We start from the raw sequence: 18,414 nt of genomic DNA, 5'->3' as shown, positions 1-18,414 counted from the left end.
TATCGGATTATAAATATAGTAATTCGCTAGCCATCCAATAAGACAACAGGCAGATTGGTATCGGATTAACAGTTATCGGGCGGCTTATCGGCTAAACCAAATAGTAATTTTTTGAATAATCATTCAATCAATACCAAATAATTTCAAATCAATACCCAATTTTTAATACCATCTAAGATCTAACCAAACGGTATTTTTGAATTGAAGAATCTTCAGGACTACTCATACATGTATTAACCAAGTTCAGTAACCAATCAAACATTCGTTCTTCCAGAAAAGCATATTTTAAAAAAAGGCATAAAACCAGACAATCCATTCAAGTACTTCTAGTTCATTGCACTACAATATGATCGCTGATCAATTCAACAAAACTTATCAATCATCCTCCTGTTCATCTAACAAAAGGTATTAGAACATATAATGGCCACACTTGCTAAGTTGCATGACAAAGAATTGTGTGAGAAAGGATTATCATATTTCAACCCCCTCAGTGATAACCTTTCCTTTGAATTCCTCTTCTGTTTGTTCTGCGAGGGAAGAAGTACAAGTCTTGGCAGCTTTTCCATCTAATATGTGGTGCATTCTTAAGTACCTATGGCGGATAGAAAGTGACATCAAGCCTGTTTTGGTCATACAAAGTGTAAATACATAGGGGTTTCAATAGTATTTTATATATATAAGAGTAAAAGTATAAATATAAAAAAAATTAACGGGTTAACGGTTTACCCGATAAGAAAATTGAGTAATCCGCCCCCAAACCGTTAAGCCGTTAATTATAAAATCTCAATCCGTTCACCATCCATTACCCCGATAATCCGATACCAATAAGCCATCGGTTCGGTTCGGTTCGGTTAACGGTTTCGGTTCGATTTTGAACAGCGCTAGTTACAACTACCCACTTTCCTCTTCCATAACAAAAGATACAAAACACAAGCAGCAGACATATCTACCTGAATGAGCCACTACAACTTCTATTAGAGATTGTTCATAAAGCTAAAACACTCACCAGGTTTGATTGTTTGTTTCAAGTAGGATAATCAAGTCGGGGTGATTTTGATATTTTTTACAAATTGTGAGGTATAAATCATGCTTCATGGTTTTACAAAAAATACATCCAAATATGTTACAAAAATTATAACCAAACACAACTCCATTTTCAAATCAAATTTTAGTAAAATTTTAAATTTGAAAAAACATCTTGGAATTTATTTCCAAACGCCTGCTAAGAATCCATTTTGTTCTTTCTGATTATGGGGAAGAAAACAAAACCTCGTGGATGCTTTCGCTTTTGTTAGGTTTATAATTTTGTGATTCGGCCAAAAACTCATATAAAAACACTCATTTCCTATACTCTTTTAATATGACTTATAGTTTGTAAGTAATTTAGAAGAGGTCCAGATTAGAACGAGCATATGAAATAAATATACAGAAAAATATTTAGCAAACGCAAGCAATTACGTATTATGCATGTGCAAATGTCGATATATTGATATATTGATGAGGTAACGTTTTTTTTTTATGCAAGAGTAATTTATTCAGAGTAATCCTAAGTCCTCTTTGACTAATCATAAAAATATACAATGGCGGGGAGGAAACTACAAACAATTCAATAAACGGTATGGTGATTCTAATAAGAGATAAATTTTCCCTTATTCTTATTTACTTAAGTGGTAAAATTGTTAACTCTTGAATCTACATGTATAATACTCTCGTTTCTAATTGATCTTAGTTTGATTTTTTGCAACATTCAAAAGGAAAAAAAGATGGAGGACTTAGGTATGGAACACCTAATTAAATTGCAAAACATTTACTGGTTGAAATTTAGATGTTTATGTATTTGGTAGAGAATTAAACCTCTAACCCAGTTAAAGCATAATCTTTAATTGCAATATTCAATGGCTTTCGTTTTATATTAACCTTATCCTTACAATATTTATTCCATATGAATCATTATCATTTGGCTTAAAAAATATCATACGTAATTTGATCTTTCTTGGAAACTCTAAATAGGTAATCGTACAAACTTTCTGCTGAAAGAGTCTGACTTTCTTTCCTGTTGTAACTGCAATGTTACAACGAGTTGATTAATAAATGGCCGGCTGAGTTTCAAAATCCTAAATTCTTTATCTTGGAATATTGTGAGGGAAATTCACAGCCGCTATTTTTCGGGTTCATATTAAGTAACATGCTCATTGTGCAATAACTTGCAAATCACACAGGAGATATAAACTGCATTAGACAAGTCTGGTGCGACGAGCTTTGACTTATGAAGCTACTGGTGATGGGAATCGATCCCTCCCACGTAGAAACCACTAACCCAACCAATCCATCAATCCTTGAGGGCTAAAAAAAATCCTAAATTTACCATTGCCAATTGTGACAGTTTTTGCTCTTTCTTTTGGCTGATTTTGTCGATGCATAGCTAGAATCATTATTCTAATACGGAGGCGAATAAAGCTTGGGTTCAATTGATTCAACTAAACCCAATATTTGTAACGTAGAACACATGTCTATGTGCATATGATGTGCTAAAATCACTTAAATTTCAACGCCTACTAAATATGGAACCCATAATTTTATTAATGCAAGGAATTTAGTTGTAGGAGCCTTAAAAGCTGAATCCTTGTAGCTTTTTCTACACCATCAAATCAATATGACATGCAACAACAGGTAATTGTCTATAGTGGCTAATTTACCTACAAAACAAAGCAAATAACCTTTTAGGGCCAATCAAAACACTTGATACTATAAATATAATCCACACAGTCAGTGTATATAAGTAATTTATTTGTAAATCACTATTCTAACTAAAAAATTAGTTGAGGGCACATATAGGTTGGTAGCTCAGAAGTTTAGTTGGTATATTGGTTATGTGTATATATAAGTCTTGTACACTCGTCTTTCAGAACCATTAAATAAAATAACATTTCCAAGTTATAGTACTCTTAGAATGAGTTCTCATCTTGAGTCAAAATCCTTCTTTTTCATACTGTTTTTGTTATTTAACTACATGCACTTGATAAATGGCATTACCCTTAGCCCCAAATTTACTGTTGTCATTCGCAATAACCTCCCAAATAACTCTGAGAAATTGAGTTATCGGATTCAGTCTGGAGAAAATGACTTTGGCCTTCGTACTCTTAATGTGAATGAGGAATTTAGTTTCAGATTTAAATGGAATTATTTTGGTACTACTGAGTTCTATTGTCACTTTTATTGGGGTTCAAAGTATCAACTTTTCGATGTATTTAATAATACTTCTCCATGTGCACATAATTATAAAAATGGTCTGTGTTTGTGGGTAGTAGAAGAGAGTGGTTTCTATTTAGCTGCTGATAATCCAAATCCATCTCCTGAGGATTTGCATAAAAGAGCTGACTGGAAATCTAACATGTTTAACTACAAATATTATTATTTGAATGAAAATTTTAACTATCTGGATATGCAACGTATTTATTTTTGCATTTTGATTTCTGTTACATTAATTGAAGGATTTGCATTTCCTGTTAGACAATTAAAATTGTGGTGGATGAAGATGAATTCCAAGGGCCATTTTCCACGGCTAATCCTCCATTTGGTGATCTTGATAATTGGTCATCCTCCAAGTTTTGTTAAAATCAACAGATCCTGTTAAGTCAAGTATTTTAAACCAATTTTTGAAATGTAAAGTTTAAGTGTCTATTCCAAAAATGCAAATAATAAAATCACAAAGCCCCAAAAACATAGTCTATAAACTGCAACTTTTCCTTGAAACAAAGTTCAGACCAACTACTTTCTTCATAATTTAAATTTTCCCTTTCAATTCAAACAAACACACGCCAGAAAATGGCTTTCCTTTTCGTTCGCTTCATTTTTCTTGACAAATAAACTTCATCCTTAAGGAAGTCAAACCTAGAACTGCCTTTCACCAAACAAGCGGCAATATTGGAGAGGAATCCATCCACTTGGTAAACAACTAATCCATCCACGGCTGACTATATCAAACTCAGTTAGTTTCTCATTTTGGGTACATCTTTTCTAAATCCTTGGCATTCTTACTTTTGGTGCTTCTTTTTTGTACATGTAACTCATGCACCTCCTTGGTGCTTTTCCTTTTAATATACAGTATTCTTCAACGAAATGCACAGATAAAAGATCAGGATAGCCGGGATGACCTATTTCAAGATCAGATGATTCACCTCTTTGTCGGCTTGGGAGGGCTAACTCGGATAGGACAGATACGAGGGAAACAACCCATAAAAGAGAGATCGGATGCCCTTTCCGATGCAGTTCACGATGCAGAGCTGCCAACTAGCTAAGCTAGGTAGTTTGTTGTTAGAATAACTATCCTAGTAAGAAGATGGAAAGAATATACTATACACTATAGGAGAGTCAGAGAATAGGCCTGTTGGAACTATATCAAGATTAGAATGACAAGGAATATCAAAAGAAACCATGCGCAAGCGTTAAAAAAACTGTAATATTGAAGTGAAGATGTTGGAGGAACACACCAAGGCCTAGCACCTAATTTATCCAAATTGGCCAGTGCATCATCAAAGAAAACCAAAGCAAAAGGAATGAGAAACAAATGTAGCTTATGGACAGTGTCAAGGAAGAACTACATTACAGACACGATCTCATAAACAAAGCTTTCTCATTTTTCAATGACATGACATAGAGAGATCAAAGCAATAGTCTAACTGAGTTTGCCTCTGTCAAGCTATATTACTTCCTAATAGTGTGGGAGACTTACTGAGCACTAAATCTTACGAGAAGGTAAAAGATGGTTTCTCTCAGGATCACCCTTGGAAATTGAAACAAACAGAGGTGGAGCTCCAAGCACACATCTCAACCACAAAAAAAGGAAGTTGAAAATGGTAAAGAAAATTAGAAAAAGCACAAAGAGTTTTAGATGTAACAGTAGAGATAGAATAAAATACCTTGTCTTCATAGAATTCTTAGTACTCTTTCTATTTTGGTATCCAAGTGAGAACCAACATAACAAGATCGCTAATTGCCAAAGAAAATATTGTAAAATCCAGTGACGATACAGCAATACAAACGAATCAATGCTAAAAAAGAAAAGAATAGTTTCCGTTGCTCACGATAAATTAAGAATGTTGTTTAAACAGAGATGGTGCATTGTATTAGCATGTTCGAGCCACATTTTACCAATTACTGCTATGCCATTGTTCAAATACCTTAAGTTTTCCTTCAGTTTCCTTGATCAACATGAGCAAGAGCAATCATACTTGAAAAAGCGATACACGAGTCACTCGTGAAGGTTGGCATATTCTGGTCAGTACTCATGATTAACTAGATTAAACCTTGCTTGAGCTTTGATTCATATTATAAGAAACCACCATTGAACGAACCCATACCTTGTTGAGAAATTATGCCAAGCTAGAATAAGCCAATTATGAACTCAACCAGACCGACTTACACCTCAAAATGAATGTTATATATAGACTTCTGCCCAATGTTAAAATGAGAAATTCCATTCTAAACCATGTACAATTATTATACAGGCACGCGCACGCATATACTAATTTCAAAATTTTCTCATATAATCTCTCTTATTGAAGAAAATAACCAGACAAGAAGAACACAAAGCCCAATAAAAGTCCACCATATATAAGCAATGCCTTTTGGCCAGAGGTAAGAGTATTACCACCTAACCCATACTGCTGATTCTGAGCAAAACCAGCAATCTCCACGCTCTTGTTATCAAAGAAACTCTTCGCAGCGCCGCAAGTCGGACACCTCCAATCCGCCGGCAGCTGATCAAACGGCAAACCTGGAGGAATGGGATAAGAAGGGTCTCCAACAGCTTCATTATACTTGAACCCACATGACCTACACTCATAAATCCCAGTATTCAACACAGCAAACTTCTCCTCAAGCCTCCTCTTGTCAAATTTGTCTTCCTCTTCCTCCTGCTGCTCGGGTTCTGAAGTGGGTGTCTCGGAAGTGGGTTGTTCTGAGATGGGTTTGTCTTCTTTGGAGACATCAATGGACTTTGGAAGTGAGCTGAATGATTGGGTTCTAATTGGGTTTCTGTAAAAGGAGGAAATTGAGTGGGATTTGAGGTGAAAAGGTGGGAATGTGAGGTGGGGTTTGGGTTTTGGAGATGATGGTTGTGTGAGTGAATTAGGTGTGAATGTGAAACAAGCTCTTGTGGTTGCTGAAGCCATTCAAAAAAGTTCTTTTCTTCTTCTTGAGTTCTATATTGGGATGAATCAATGGTTATGTTTTGGTAAAGGTTTCAGTGAATCAGTAGTCTTGTGTTTGCTCTGTGGGGAGGAACATGTGGATATAGAGAAACCAACAGGGATCCATGAAAGCGCATATGCCCTTTCAAATTTGAGGAATTGGATAAGGTATAAATATGAACTGATTCTAATTATTTCTTTATTTTCTCAACTTATTTTTTATTTCTTCCCTTTTTGTCAGAAAATATGTATCCAAGATAGGACTAATAATTTATGAATATCACGTGTTAGTTGTCATTTACTTGTAATAATAAGTCAATTAATTATATAAATAGGTTTTCACGATTAATGCCTTTTTTCTAGTGTATTAAATTTAAAATCATAATTTATTACTTATTCCTAGTGGTAATCTTGTTTGGGTGATTGTAATATGTTGTATTATATCGTATTGTTACTTTAAATATAATATTTATTTTGATCGTTACTTAAATTTTATTGTATTGTATCGTTAAATTCATCGTTACATAGCAACGAAAATTTTCACTTTATAAAACTACTGATTTGGTGTAGTCGCGTCGTTACCTTATTTTCCTCTCATCTTGTCCTTCCATATTATTATATAATCATATTTTATCATTTAACCTACCTTTTTATATAATAATTATATCTTGTACCTTACATTTTATTTATAATATTACAAGTTTATTCTTCATATTATTGGTGTATGACACTATAAAATGATAAAAAATAATATAATTTATCCAAAAATTATATACATCAAAACGATACACTATAATATAATATTATATGATAAATTATAAAACGATATATAACAATCATCCTAACAATAAAATACATTGTTAAACTTATGAGCTATTTGTTATTAGTTAATCCAAAGGCATTCTAAAGTTAGTGAGATCAGCTTGTGCAGGCGTGTGCACCACATCACCCCGATCTAGTCAACCATTTCAACCCCAACCCGAGTCGTACACGAAATAACCTCAAAATTACCAACCCTCCCTACCATTCCCCCCTTACCCCTGCTCGTGACTCCCTTTACTTTCGGCCTAACCACTCCCGCACCGCACCCTTCTTTACCACTTTTTTTTTTTAACCTTAGCTCACTGAACCTTAACCCCCCCAACCCCACCCCCACTCCCCCATGGCTTCTCTAGAAGATCACCACCACCATCAACCAGTCTACAACGACGACAACCTCGACGATGACGTCGACGTTGACGGTGATGACGACTCCACTTCCTCCCCTTCCCTCGCCGGCGAGGTTACCATAGCCGTCTCCGGCGTTGGCGTCTCCCCCAGTGATTCTCTTGCCCTTTACCCCGATCTTAAAAGACGTCGTCTCGATGATTTCACTATTCCCGTTATTCTGCCAGAGAAGAAGCCATCGGCGACTTTCGACGACTCTCAACGGAAGCTGTTTCAACGTCTGTGGACTGACGAGGACGAGATTGAGCTGTTACAAGGATTCCTCGACTACACGACGCAGCGCGGCTTGAATAACTCCTCGACGCCGCAGCACCATTACGATACGACTGCGTTTTACGACCAGATCAAGAGCAAATTCCAGCTGGATTTCAACAAGAACCAGCTGGTCGAGAAGCTCCGGCGGTTGAAGAAGAAGTACAGGACTGTGATGAGCAAGATGGGATCAGGTAAGGAATTCGTCTTCAAGAGCGCTCACGATCACGCCACTTTCGAAATCTCTCGCAAGATCTGGACTAATGTAGGCTCCGCCGTCCGCGGCGGCGCTAACGGCGTTGCGGGTGCTGTCGTTCTCTATGCCCCACCGGAAGACGGTGGATTGGATGATGACGATGCTCACGTTAACCCTAACCCTTATGCTAATGATCTCATTGATCATAGCCCTAAGTTTAACCTTAACTCTAACCCTAACGGAATTGACATTAAAACTCCGAGATCACGAAAGCGATCTCCAGCTGCATCTACAGAAGCAGTTAAAGTCGAGCAACAACCTTACCAGCCATCCGGTGGCAGCACTACCGTGCCATTGGCAGCTGAGCCCGTGTCTGGCGTTGCAGCCACGGCCACAGCTACGGTGGCTGCTTCAATGCCTAGCTTGATTGAGGAAACAGTGAGGAATTGTGTATCACCAATTTTCAAGGAGTTGTTGAACAGTGTGGCGAATTTGAATGGGCCCAGCAGAGGGTTAGGATTCGGAGGAATGGGGATGAGTCCGATCCCATTAGGTTTCGGGGGAGGTGCAATGAGCATGGAAATGATGGGGGACGAGAAATGGAGGAAGCAACAGATGTTAGAGTTGGAAGTGTATTCGAAGAGATTAGAGCTGGTTCAAGATCAGATCAAAGCACAATTGGAGGAGCTGAGATCAATGGGAAGTTAGTTGCTGATGACAATAATAAAAAAGGTTGCTTTTTTATTCTGTTATCATCTCAAAAAAAAAAAGGTTGCTTTTTTATGTAAACATTTCTCAAATAATTCTAGCTTTGATAGTTTTATGAGATTGTTGATGATATAATGGCTGATAGTTGTAGCATTGGATACATTGTGAAGCCGCTCTTTAGGTATTTAACTTTTTGGGGGTTGAATAATGAGTTCTAATTGTTGACAGTCCTGTTATATGCTCTGCTTGTTTGAAGACTGTTGCAACAATAGATGCTGTCTATTTTGTATATAGAAATGAATTTGATAGTTCAGTTAGTGTCAGTTCTTGATCTCTCTGATTGAAATGCTGCGCTGCTGCTTCTCTACATTTTCCTATTGTCTGTATTCGCACTGCCTTTACAAGAACCAAGGTGCCTTTTTCTGTTTTTTGACTTTCAAAGAAAGTAGAGCGAACTTTATGTCTTCGTTTGAGAACTTTTAAGTTCAGTTGTGACAAGGGACCTGTGTAGCTAGTAGCCGATTCAATTCTGCAGAATTTATTGCCATGATTGCCACAAAGTTACAAGCCATGTATTATTGGTTTGGTGTAAATAGTTATTTATGGTTTGCATAAACATATTTAAATCAGTGTTGTCAAAGGCTTATTTAAGGCGCGTTTAAGCCCTAAAGCTCAGAAAAGCTCAAGGAGGGCTTCGCCTCACTTAAGTTGCGCTTCAGTGTAGGCAAGGCACCAAGACATGCCCCTTATTGCCCATGAGTTCTATCTTGAATGGAGCAATGCTAGACTACATATATAATCGGCAAATAGGTGTATTAGTTGTTAAAAGGAAAACAGTATGAATGGATTTGTTAGTTTTATCTTAAACTACATACATATTTTTATTTTTTTCTTCCATTGCGCCTTTTTTTATCTAGATTGCGCTTTGTGCTTAAAGCCCCAATTGACCTGGAGCGCTTTTTAGAGCTTTTCACTTTTGACAACACTCATTGAAATATTTATTCCCGATGCTTGAACAAGCTATAACTTCCAGATCCCTGTGTTTTATCCTAGGTTGTGATCAAGTGCTTTCTAGCTTTACATCCATCACCATTATGTGATTATGGAGCGGAGTCATTGTATTATTGGTTGTCATCTCTGTTCCCACTTCAAAATTAGTACTTAAATCGTTATAGGTTTTACACTACCCAGAAGAGACTTTGCCCATATGAACTCCATCATATCAAGACTTACTCAGTTTAATGAGATAGCACCAGCACAGAAAAGGGAAAAAGAAAGAGGCTTGTCGAGCTGACTGGTATCCACATGTTAAGTTCAACAGATACATACAATTTGAGAAAATGAGCGTCTTAGAAATATTATTCAGAGAAAGCATAATTAGTTTATCAACATCAGGATCAGTAATGAAATCAGATGACTGTAGTCTTCTTCCCTTACGTTTTACGTCCTCTCTCAATAGATGGTAAACTTTTCTTTGGTCTTCTCGAATACTTGCTCCGCTATAAGGGCTCCCTTACCATCAGCCTTCTTGATCTCTAACTGAGCCTTCTGATAAAATCCAGTACCTCTAAGAGCATCCGCAATGAAATCATCAAACCCAATAGCAATTGCAGCTTCAGCTTTGGCTCCATATACCAACCTCTGTGCAAAGGATATAGGTAGAAGCATCAGCATTGTCAAAACGAAAAGGAGGAGCATGTTCAGTTCAAAAGAATAACATAATGGGAAAGAGTCTAAGGCACAAGTATACACCTTAATACGTGATAGATGGATAGCACCAAAGCACATCGGACAGGGCTCACAAGAAGCATATATCTCACAATCTGAGAGCTCAAATCGATTGAGTTTTTTACATGCCTGAAGATGTGTCAAAAGTGATGAGCAAAAGATCAGGGGCGAGAAAAATACTTAACACAAATATTAGTTCCATAAAACAGAAAAACAAAGGAGAATTCTGTATGTATCACATGACAACTAACGCCTAACCACCCCTTCTTTGTCTAGCATAATCCATTTTCATATAGACCATGGCATCACAAAGCTGCTTCATAGTTCAGACAGGTATCTCATAACTAGTCAACTAACTTTATTTTAACCTCAATAAGTGCTTGTTACTTGACCAGAGAGATCTGATGCATCAAGTGCATCTTATTTTTCAAACTATGAATCTTCAAAAGTATAAGATGACGCCTTTTCACATCATCCTACTGCTCACTAAATGGAGATGTCAGTTGATTCGTCCCACTGCTCACTAAATGGAGATGTCAGTTGACAATGACATCACAAAGCTGCATATGATCAGTTCTAACTGAACACCAATTCGTAAGGGAACTCAAATACATGTCAACTCCGTAACATTGGATTGTGAAAATCCATTGTAAACATTTTTGGCTGGAGAACAAGCAAATATAGCAGAAGCTAAAGCAAAAAATTCTAGCACTCACACCAACGGCCACAGTCAGAGAAGTTTGGGGTTCATAGTAATCCTATCACTAGAATTATATTCATTTTCTCTACCAACTACCTTTTTTCCACAATCTGCCATTTTAAACCTGCATATCAACCTAAGAAACAGCGGTCCAGAATAATTAGTGGCCATGAACTTTGCCACAAAGTATTGACATCGCCCGTAAAAGAATTGTGGTTTGGGGGGGGGGGGGGAATTTGACTCCAGGTATGTATTCAACCAACATCTGTTCAACCCCTCAACATCCTACTATGCTTACCGTGCAATAACATGATGGCGAATAGTAATATGGGGAACCCTCACTATGAGAATCCCCTCCACCACCTTCCAATCCAAAAATTAAAAAAAGTTCTGAACAAAGGAGAAGGGTTCGGTAAGTCCACAGCATAGAGATAGTCCAATTATGTTGAATCCTCGTGGCAATGAATTCATTCTTATGCCCGATAGAGCGCAATGATTTTTGACTATAGTTGACCCCAACTTTGTTTGGTATTGACACGCTGTTAATAGGTTGAATTTATTTAATATCTTTGATAGCTGGGCAATCCAAAGTAGTCAATCACTTTGGCCACATCATGCTACGATATTGCTGCTCCCCCTTGCAACATCCTAGTGTGCATGTGTTAAGTGTCACACTTTAAGGATGCAAGGGGTCCCAGCAATCTCAAAGGGATATTTGGATGGCTATGCAGCCGTAACCTGCACAACTTAAAGCCTAACAACAGTTATTGGTGAAGCAATTGCTCTCTCAGTTGCAATTTTTGTCCTCCAGTAATGTACTGCGCCAAAGTAGCATTACAAGGTCCATGGGCCTTTCCACCAAGGGTTAAGGTGTGGTTTCTCTGAACCAACATCCAGTTCAAATATATATCCCCACTGATCTAGTTCTCTTATGTGCTTTGATCATTTCTCCAACTATATAAGTAGAACTTGGTCTATTGCTTCTTCTTTTTTGGAATTCTCATATTTTCTTATAATAGTCCAACATATGCAGCAGAAACTACAAGATAATCAGTTCTTAGTTATAAAGAATCTATCTTTCTAAACCAAAGTCAAGACATAAAGTCTCAGTTTAAGTTAAAAGGGATAATAAAGCAGTACCAGCTAGAATTTAGTTCCACAATACACCTTACAGATCATTAAGAGGATTGTACCAAGGACAGTGTTAGACAAAAGGAATAGTGGAGCATAATCCCAGCTTGCATATGGTGGATTTTCTGGAGGAAAGAAATGCAAGATGGTTTGAAGATAGATGCAACTCAATCAAGAGGACAAAAATGAATTGTATATTGTTATTTCATTTCTGGTGTAATGAAACTATGTAAATGAAGCAGGTCTAGATAGAATCCTTGTAAAAGGAATCCTTGTGAGAAGAATAAGGATGATTTTTGCTCTTTTTGAGCCTGTAAATATGGCTACCAACAGTTTTTGGTGTCGATGATTTATACAAGGCCGCCTTTCTCAAAAATAAAAAAGGATTATACCAAGGAAAATGAAGAAGAATGACTTGACAAAGAGGGTGTTGATGCTGTCATTTTTGAGTTCAAGAGCACTGCACATCAAGGAAAAGTTCAATATGAAGAATCATAAGAACACAAGAAATAAGCATTCATCAAGGAGAGGGAACTTACCCACAAAAATTTGAAGAAAAGCAAAATGCAGACATGCAGCATTGAAATGATGGACATACAATATGATCCCTCTGTCTTAACCGTTCTGCATTTTATATTTGTCTATTGGTTTAACCCAAAAAGTAGTTCTGCTTTCTTAAAAGGGCCTTTGATGCTTCCTCCGTATCCTCTTCAACACTTCCTCCAGTATTGTACAATAAAAAGGGTACCATCATAATACCCAAATTCTTCAAAACATTAATTTTGTCTTTACTTTTGCACTCAACTTCTACTTGAACAGAATAAATTTGTGTCCAAACCAATAAAAGAAGTGCAGCCCAGTGCACGAAGTATCCCGCATTACGCAGGGTCTGAGGGAAGGGCCACACCCCAAGGTGTGATGTAGGCAGCCTACCCTGATGCAAGTGAATAGCTGATTCCACGGCTCGAAACCGAGAAATATTTTGTAATGTGCTGGGAACCCAAGCTATACCAGCGGCATATCCATCCCAAGCTAAATTCTTTAATGGAAGAGATTCAGCTTGGAGTTTAAATTCCTATAAATCCCAAGCTATATTTTGTTGCAGTGCTAGTAGCTAAATGCACCTCACAGAGCATTCAAGGATTGTACCGATGAAAACGAAGAAGATTGAATTGACAAAAGGGGTGGAGATTCCGTCACTTTTGAGTTCAAGATCACTACACAAGGAAAAGTTCAATATAAAGAATTGCAAGACCTCGAGAAAAAAGGGTTCTACTTATCTAAAAAGAACAAAAAGACTCTATTACCTCATCAAGAAGGGACAACAGAGCCACAAAAACTTGAGGAAATGCAAAATGTGGACATGCATTATTGAAATTATGCGTGGGACAATATAATCCCTTTGTCCCAACTTAACTGTCAGGTATTCTATTTTGGAATATCCCAACATTGTGTCTGCCTTATTAACATGGTCTTTGAAGTTTTCTCCATACTAATGTTAACTTTATCTTCATTGTTGGACTCCATTTCTTCTAAATACAGATGAATCGGGTTATCCAGATTTGGGACGAAGAGATAATATTTTGTTGCGGTGATAGGAAAGCTAGCTATCCCAGCAGCATAACCAGCCTAAACAGAATTCCTTAATGGAAGAAGAAGTGACAGCTAGAACACACATCTTTTAAATGGATTCTTCACTTTAGAGAATTAATCAATATAAGATGAGGAATAAAAGATGTTGGGCATAATGAAAGAGCATATAGTACTTCTGGTACCAGTATTACACAATAGATCGATAAGCATTGGCACGAGCAGCCAACTTATCCTACATGCCCAAGGATTACAAGTCCATACTGTTCCAGAAAAGGGGCAATCACGGTATAAAGCCAGACTACCTCATAAACTAGTTCGGCTAGAACTTGGAACTAGAGAAAGCTTCAGCAAACAGAGTCACCAGACAATTGGACATGAAGAATGGAGTGAGAACACAACCCAAAAGGAAAAATGACAGTAGTCTGGACCAGCAACATGTCGCCTCCAGCATATTATTTCAAAAGGATCATCCTTTGAATTCACACGGATTGGCAAGAATTGTATATCGCAGAACATATGATGGAGTTGGAACACTAACCTCTCTTACTGCCGTAACTTCTGCATGAGCTGTAGGGTCAGTATACTGCAAAACCATGTTGTGGCAGCTAACAACTACTTCATCATTGCGAACAACGACAGCACCAAAAGGGCCTCCATGTCCACATTCTACACCCTTGTAAGCTTCTTCGACTGCTTGTGTCAAGAATTTGTGGTCTCTATCCTGTACAGCTGGTGAAAATTCCAGAGGACAAAGAGAATTTTAACGTTCATTCATTTTCTTTTTCTTTTTTGAAGAGTTTAACATTTACTCAAATAAACATTACTGATACACTTTTTTTCCCAAAAGGCAGGCAAATATTAGATCATTCACATTCTTCCTACTATAACTGGATGAATAGCTACAACAAGACTTCGAAAAGTAATCATCCAGGGCAGTACAATATACAAGCAAGAAACAAAATAAAGTAAAATCAAAGGGCCATCTAGTTACATGTATGTCCATCTGATTATAAGTCAATATACAAAGATAAATGCAAGTAAAACATTTTACAGTGTGCAGATACATATAGTTTGAATCAAGGTCCTTTCAGTGCATGTATGTAATGAAGAAACACTAGACAAACAATTTTTATAAGTTTTATGTTAGTAAAATGTGTAAGAAACTGAGAGCAAAGACTAACAGGAATAGAAGAATTTTAGATTACCTTCTTGGTGACCAGCAAATGCAGATGCTACCGAGATAGTTCCATCCTTCGCTTCAACAACTGAACAATGACGAAAGGAAGTAAGAAAAGCTATACAACTTGATGAACAAATTTGTAAAACTGAAAATTCAGAACATTCAGCACCAAAATAAGACTGCAGCAAGATGGGGGTCTAAAAATTCTCCACCTTTAGATACAGAAAGACATATACAACAAGCACAAATAAGTAATTGAATAAATAAAAAGGGTGGTAACCAGGATCTCATTTAGTACTCCAATTCGTGATCAAGAAACTGATCATGCTGCAATATAGCTCATAATGCAACACACCTCAGTAAAGCAATATACATACACCATTGCTTGATAAAATAGGAAACAGCACAACATAGTAGCAAAACAAGTTCAAAGTACATAGACCATGGTCCCATGATCATAATTATCTTTAATTTAGGAAGTCAAAACAGTATGAATTCTGTAAATTTGCCAAGTCACAATAAACAAAAGGCATGGATCGCAATTCAACTGGTCGTAACTACAAAACAATGAAGTTTTATTCAGTCAACCCACAAACCCAAAGACCAGATCATGCCCATTGCCCAGATACAATCCAATGAAAGAATTAATCAAACCACACTAAAAAAACTGAATAAAGATCCAAATTTGGCCAAAAAACTGAAGAAGAGACACAATGGGAAAATACAACGAGTCCCCAAATGAATCAAGATTAAACCAAAAAGGGAAAAAACCATTATCAGACTGGATTTTCAAGTCAAGAAAATTCCCAGAAAGATGTACATATCACTTACCATTAGCTTCTTCCATGATGAAATTGAACCTTAGATGCAAAGAAAAGAAATTTGGGCAAAATGGGTTACTGATGGAAAAGAAAAGATTGAGTTAGTTTGGGGGAAGGGAAGAGGGAGAGAAATATATAGATATAGAGATAGGAAATAAACGTGGAAAGTAGGCAAAGTCAAAAATGAACCACGTATTTTTTTCTACTTATAATATAACTCACTGTGTACGTAAGAAAAAAGAGAAAGAGAGATTTAGAGAGAGAGAAAGAGACCTAGTGATTGGCTGAGGATAAAGCAAAGGTAAAAAGGGGTGGAAAATATAGAAGACAAAATAGGATACCGTGACTGGATTCTGTGTACAACTAAAAAGCGGTGGATGTGACCAAATTTTTTCTGGACATTTCCAAAAAGAATAGAAAATTACGCGGGATGATGTTCTTCTTCTTCATTGTCTCCATTGAGCTCAAATGATATCCAGTCGTTCTCAAAATAATAATTATATATATCTTAAAATAATAATTATATATATAATATATTATATAACTACTTTTAAAATAATAATTAAATATTTATACTATATTAAAGTACGAAAGCCCTTAGAGGGATGTCGCTCGCCCTTTTTATTCTTTAAAATTAAATTTCATATTAGACAAAATAGTCATTTAAATTATTTTCCTAATATTTTAAACTTTGAAATCAACTAAATTTTAATTATTATATCTTTCCTTATTGAATTAGATCCTATAATTTTAGGAGTTTAAATTCATTTGATAATTTACTTCAAATAAGGAAAAGAACAGTATTATTCATATATTCTACATTAGTCTATGTATACAAGAACTTCCTTTTACGTAGTTACTATAAATCTCGTAACTAAGCATAAAAATAATATGTTTTATAATATTACAACACATATTATATTTATGATATTTGTCTTTATATTTAATATTATTACTGAATCATAGTTAATTAATATATATTTTCACCTTTTTTGTCACTTAATCGTGATAAATTACTATTGTTTAATCTTTGTATATTGACAGATGATTTTTTTCTTTTTCAAAATATTTACCGCGATTGAGAACTTCTTTGTGGAACTATTTGTCCTTATTGAGTTCAATATTCTTCATTTTCAGGACTTGCACTTTAATTTTATAATTCAAACATAATTTTAAATAAAATATTTATATAATTTTTTAAAACTTTTTACTCATTTAGATAAGGTACACGCACAACGCGCGTACTATTGACTAGTAATTTTAAATACGAAAAGATCTTCCTAGGATTGTTATTGTCTACCTTTACGTGTTACGAACACCTCTATGCAATTAATAATGGCACGTGATAATTTAAACAATTATTTATATGAAGGAACAATAAAATTTAATTAATAAGAGAAATTTTATGTAAAATAATACAACAATCATCTAAATGCCGAAAAATATTATTACAATAGCATAATACATGAATTTAAAATAAAAGGACATCACAAAACTTACATAAATAATCAATTTTGTCATGTTAGTTGAATAATTATGTATTATGGTTTAAAAGTATTTAATGTGATGGTATCTTAAAGAACACTTCTTTGTGGATAATATTTTTTTGTGTATGTTCCCTCTTAATGCTTTGGTTACTCTGCCTTAGCGAGAACTCTTGTTGTCGATCTTGATATCCCTCTTGAAAGTGCAACATACAGTTGTTCGTGCAAGAAAACATATTGCGGTAAATATAGTCCAATATTTAGGATGTTTGTCCTTGTACTTTATTTATTATATTTGCAAAACATAAACATACTAAAAATTATTTTCACACAAATTTAAAAAAATATTCCTTAGTTTCGAAAGACGAAAGTTGAATTGAGGGATAAGAATAACTTAGAAGCACATTGACCAATATCATATTTTTTGCATGTGTGATTTATTGTCAAAACTTCTATATACCATATGTGTGTTATTACATAAGCTATTCGGCGTATTTAAGCTTTTCAGTAGCATGACGGGCATATTTTTCTTCAAAATCAACCTATATACAATGGAAGATCAACTTAGTCTATTATATATACGGTGACATTAACATACGTAAGAAATAATAAACTTGACAACAAAAATATAGGGTAGAATGCCACTTAGTATTAAAGTATTTAAATATTCTTCTTGGTAGTAATTATTGGTATTATTTTCTGATGAGTCAAAAATAGAAAAATATTTTATTTTTACTATAAAATTGTGCAATCAATCTTTTATTTAGTTGATTAACATATTCATTTCTGCTAGCTAAGATATTTTTTTAATTCTATCATGCAATTTGCACAAATTGCGTTTTAATCTAATGATATAAATAATTTTCTTATTAAATGCACTACTATTACCATTGGGATTGATAACCAAGTGTTAGGAAGAACCAACTCATCTTTTATTGGATGCTCTTATTTGTTTCCAACACGAAACAAGAAGACACTGAATACTGGATTTGTTCTTACTTTATATTTCTTGTTAGTTGAATCTTTTTCATTTGAGGCCAGAAGTATAACTTTGGCAAGCTAGCTTTTACAGTCTCTGCTTTTGTCGATTTTGGAACTACTGGTAGTACTTGACATAAATTACCTCCCAACCCATTAATTTTCACCAAATGGTTAATTAATATCCAATATATCTCTAGAACTCTGTTTGACACTTAGCCATAA

At 35.6% G+C, this 18,414-nt stretch overlaps 3 protein-coding genes across 3 annotated transcripts; 1 reads left to right on the top strand and 2 right to left on the bottom strand.

Moving 5' to 3' along the window:
• Positions 1 to 5,555: 5,555 nt before the first annotated feature.
• Positions 5,556 to 6,173, bottom strand: LOC107824830 (uncharacterized). The gene has a single exon (XM_016651635.2). It carries the CDS (start codon positions 6,171 to 6,173, stop codon positions 5,556 to 5,558), a length of 618 nt encoding a protein of 205 aa, XP_016507121.2.
• Positions 6,174 to 7,261: 1,088 nt separating this feature from the next.
• LOC107824825 (putative transcription factor At5g28040) lies at positions 7,262 to 9,142 on the top strand. Its single transcript, XM_016651630.2, has one exon. It carries the CDS (start codon positions 7,354 to 7,356, stop codon positions 8,572 to 8,574), a length of 1,221 nt encoding a protein of 406 aa, XP_016507116.2. The 5' UTR covers positions 7,262 to 7,353; the 3' UTR covers positions 8,575 to 9,142.
• Positions 9,143 to 9,840: 698 nt separating this feature from the next.
• LOC107824831 (guanosine deaminase-like) lies at positions 9,841 to 16,002 on the bottom strand. Its single transcript, XM_016651636.2, has 5 exons — positions 15,738 to 16,002; positions 14,932 to 14,991; positions 14,265 to 14,455; positions 10,327 to 10,431; positions 9,841 to 10,215 (listed from the first exon to the last, which is right to left on the bottom strand). Exons 1-5 carry the CDS (start codon positions 15,751 to 15,753, stop codon positions 10,027 to 10,029), a joined length of 561 nt encoding a protein of 186 aa, XP_016507122.1. The 5' UTR covers positions 15,754 to 16,002; the 3' UTR covers positions 9,841 to 10,026.
• Between the last annotated feature and the right edge of the window lie 2,412 nt (positions 16,003 to 18,414).

This window comes from Nicotiana tabacum, chromosome 19 (assembly GCF_000715075.1).
Source record: "Nicotiana tabacum cultivar K326 chromosome 19, ASM71507v2, whole genome shotgun sequence".
Lineage (NCBI taxonomy): Eukaryota > Viridiplantae > Streptophyta > Magnoliopsida > Solanales > Solanaceae > Nicotiana > Nicotiana tabacum.
This window is presented reverse-complemented; position numbering and strand designations above follow the sequence as displayed.

What these genes read in the sequence shown, in the direction of transcription:
- LOC107824831 (XM_016651636.2), bottom strand. An exon ending in ATTTGCTGGTCACCAAGAAG is followed by an intron (nt 14,456 to 14,931) that starts GTAATCTAAAAT and finishes AATTTTCACCAG; the next exon opens with CTGTACAGGATAGAGACCAC. An exon ending in AAGTTACGGCAGTAAGAGAG is followed by an intron (nt 10,432 to 14,264) that starts GTTAGTGTTCCA and finishes ACACATCTTCAG; the next exon opens with GCATGTAAAAAACTCAATCG.
- LOC107824830 (XM_016651635.2), bottom strand. Translation starts at nt 6,173, where the DNA reads ATGGCTTCAGCAACCACAAGAGCTTGTTTCACATTCACACCTAATTCA.
- LOC107824825 (XM_016651630.2), top strand. Translation starts at nt 7,354, where the DNA reads ATGGCTTCTCTAGAAGATCACCACCACCATCAACCAGTCTACAACGAC.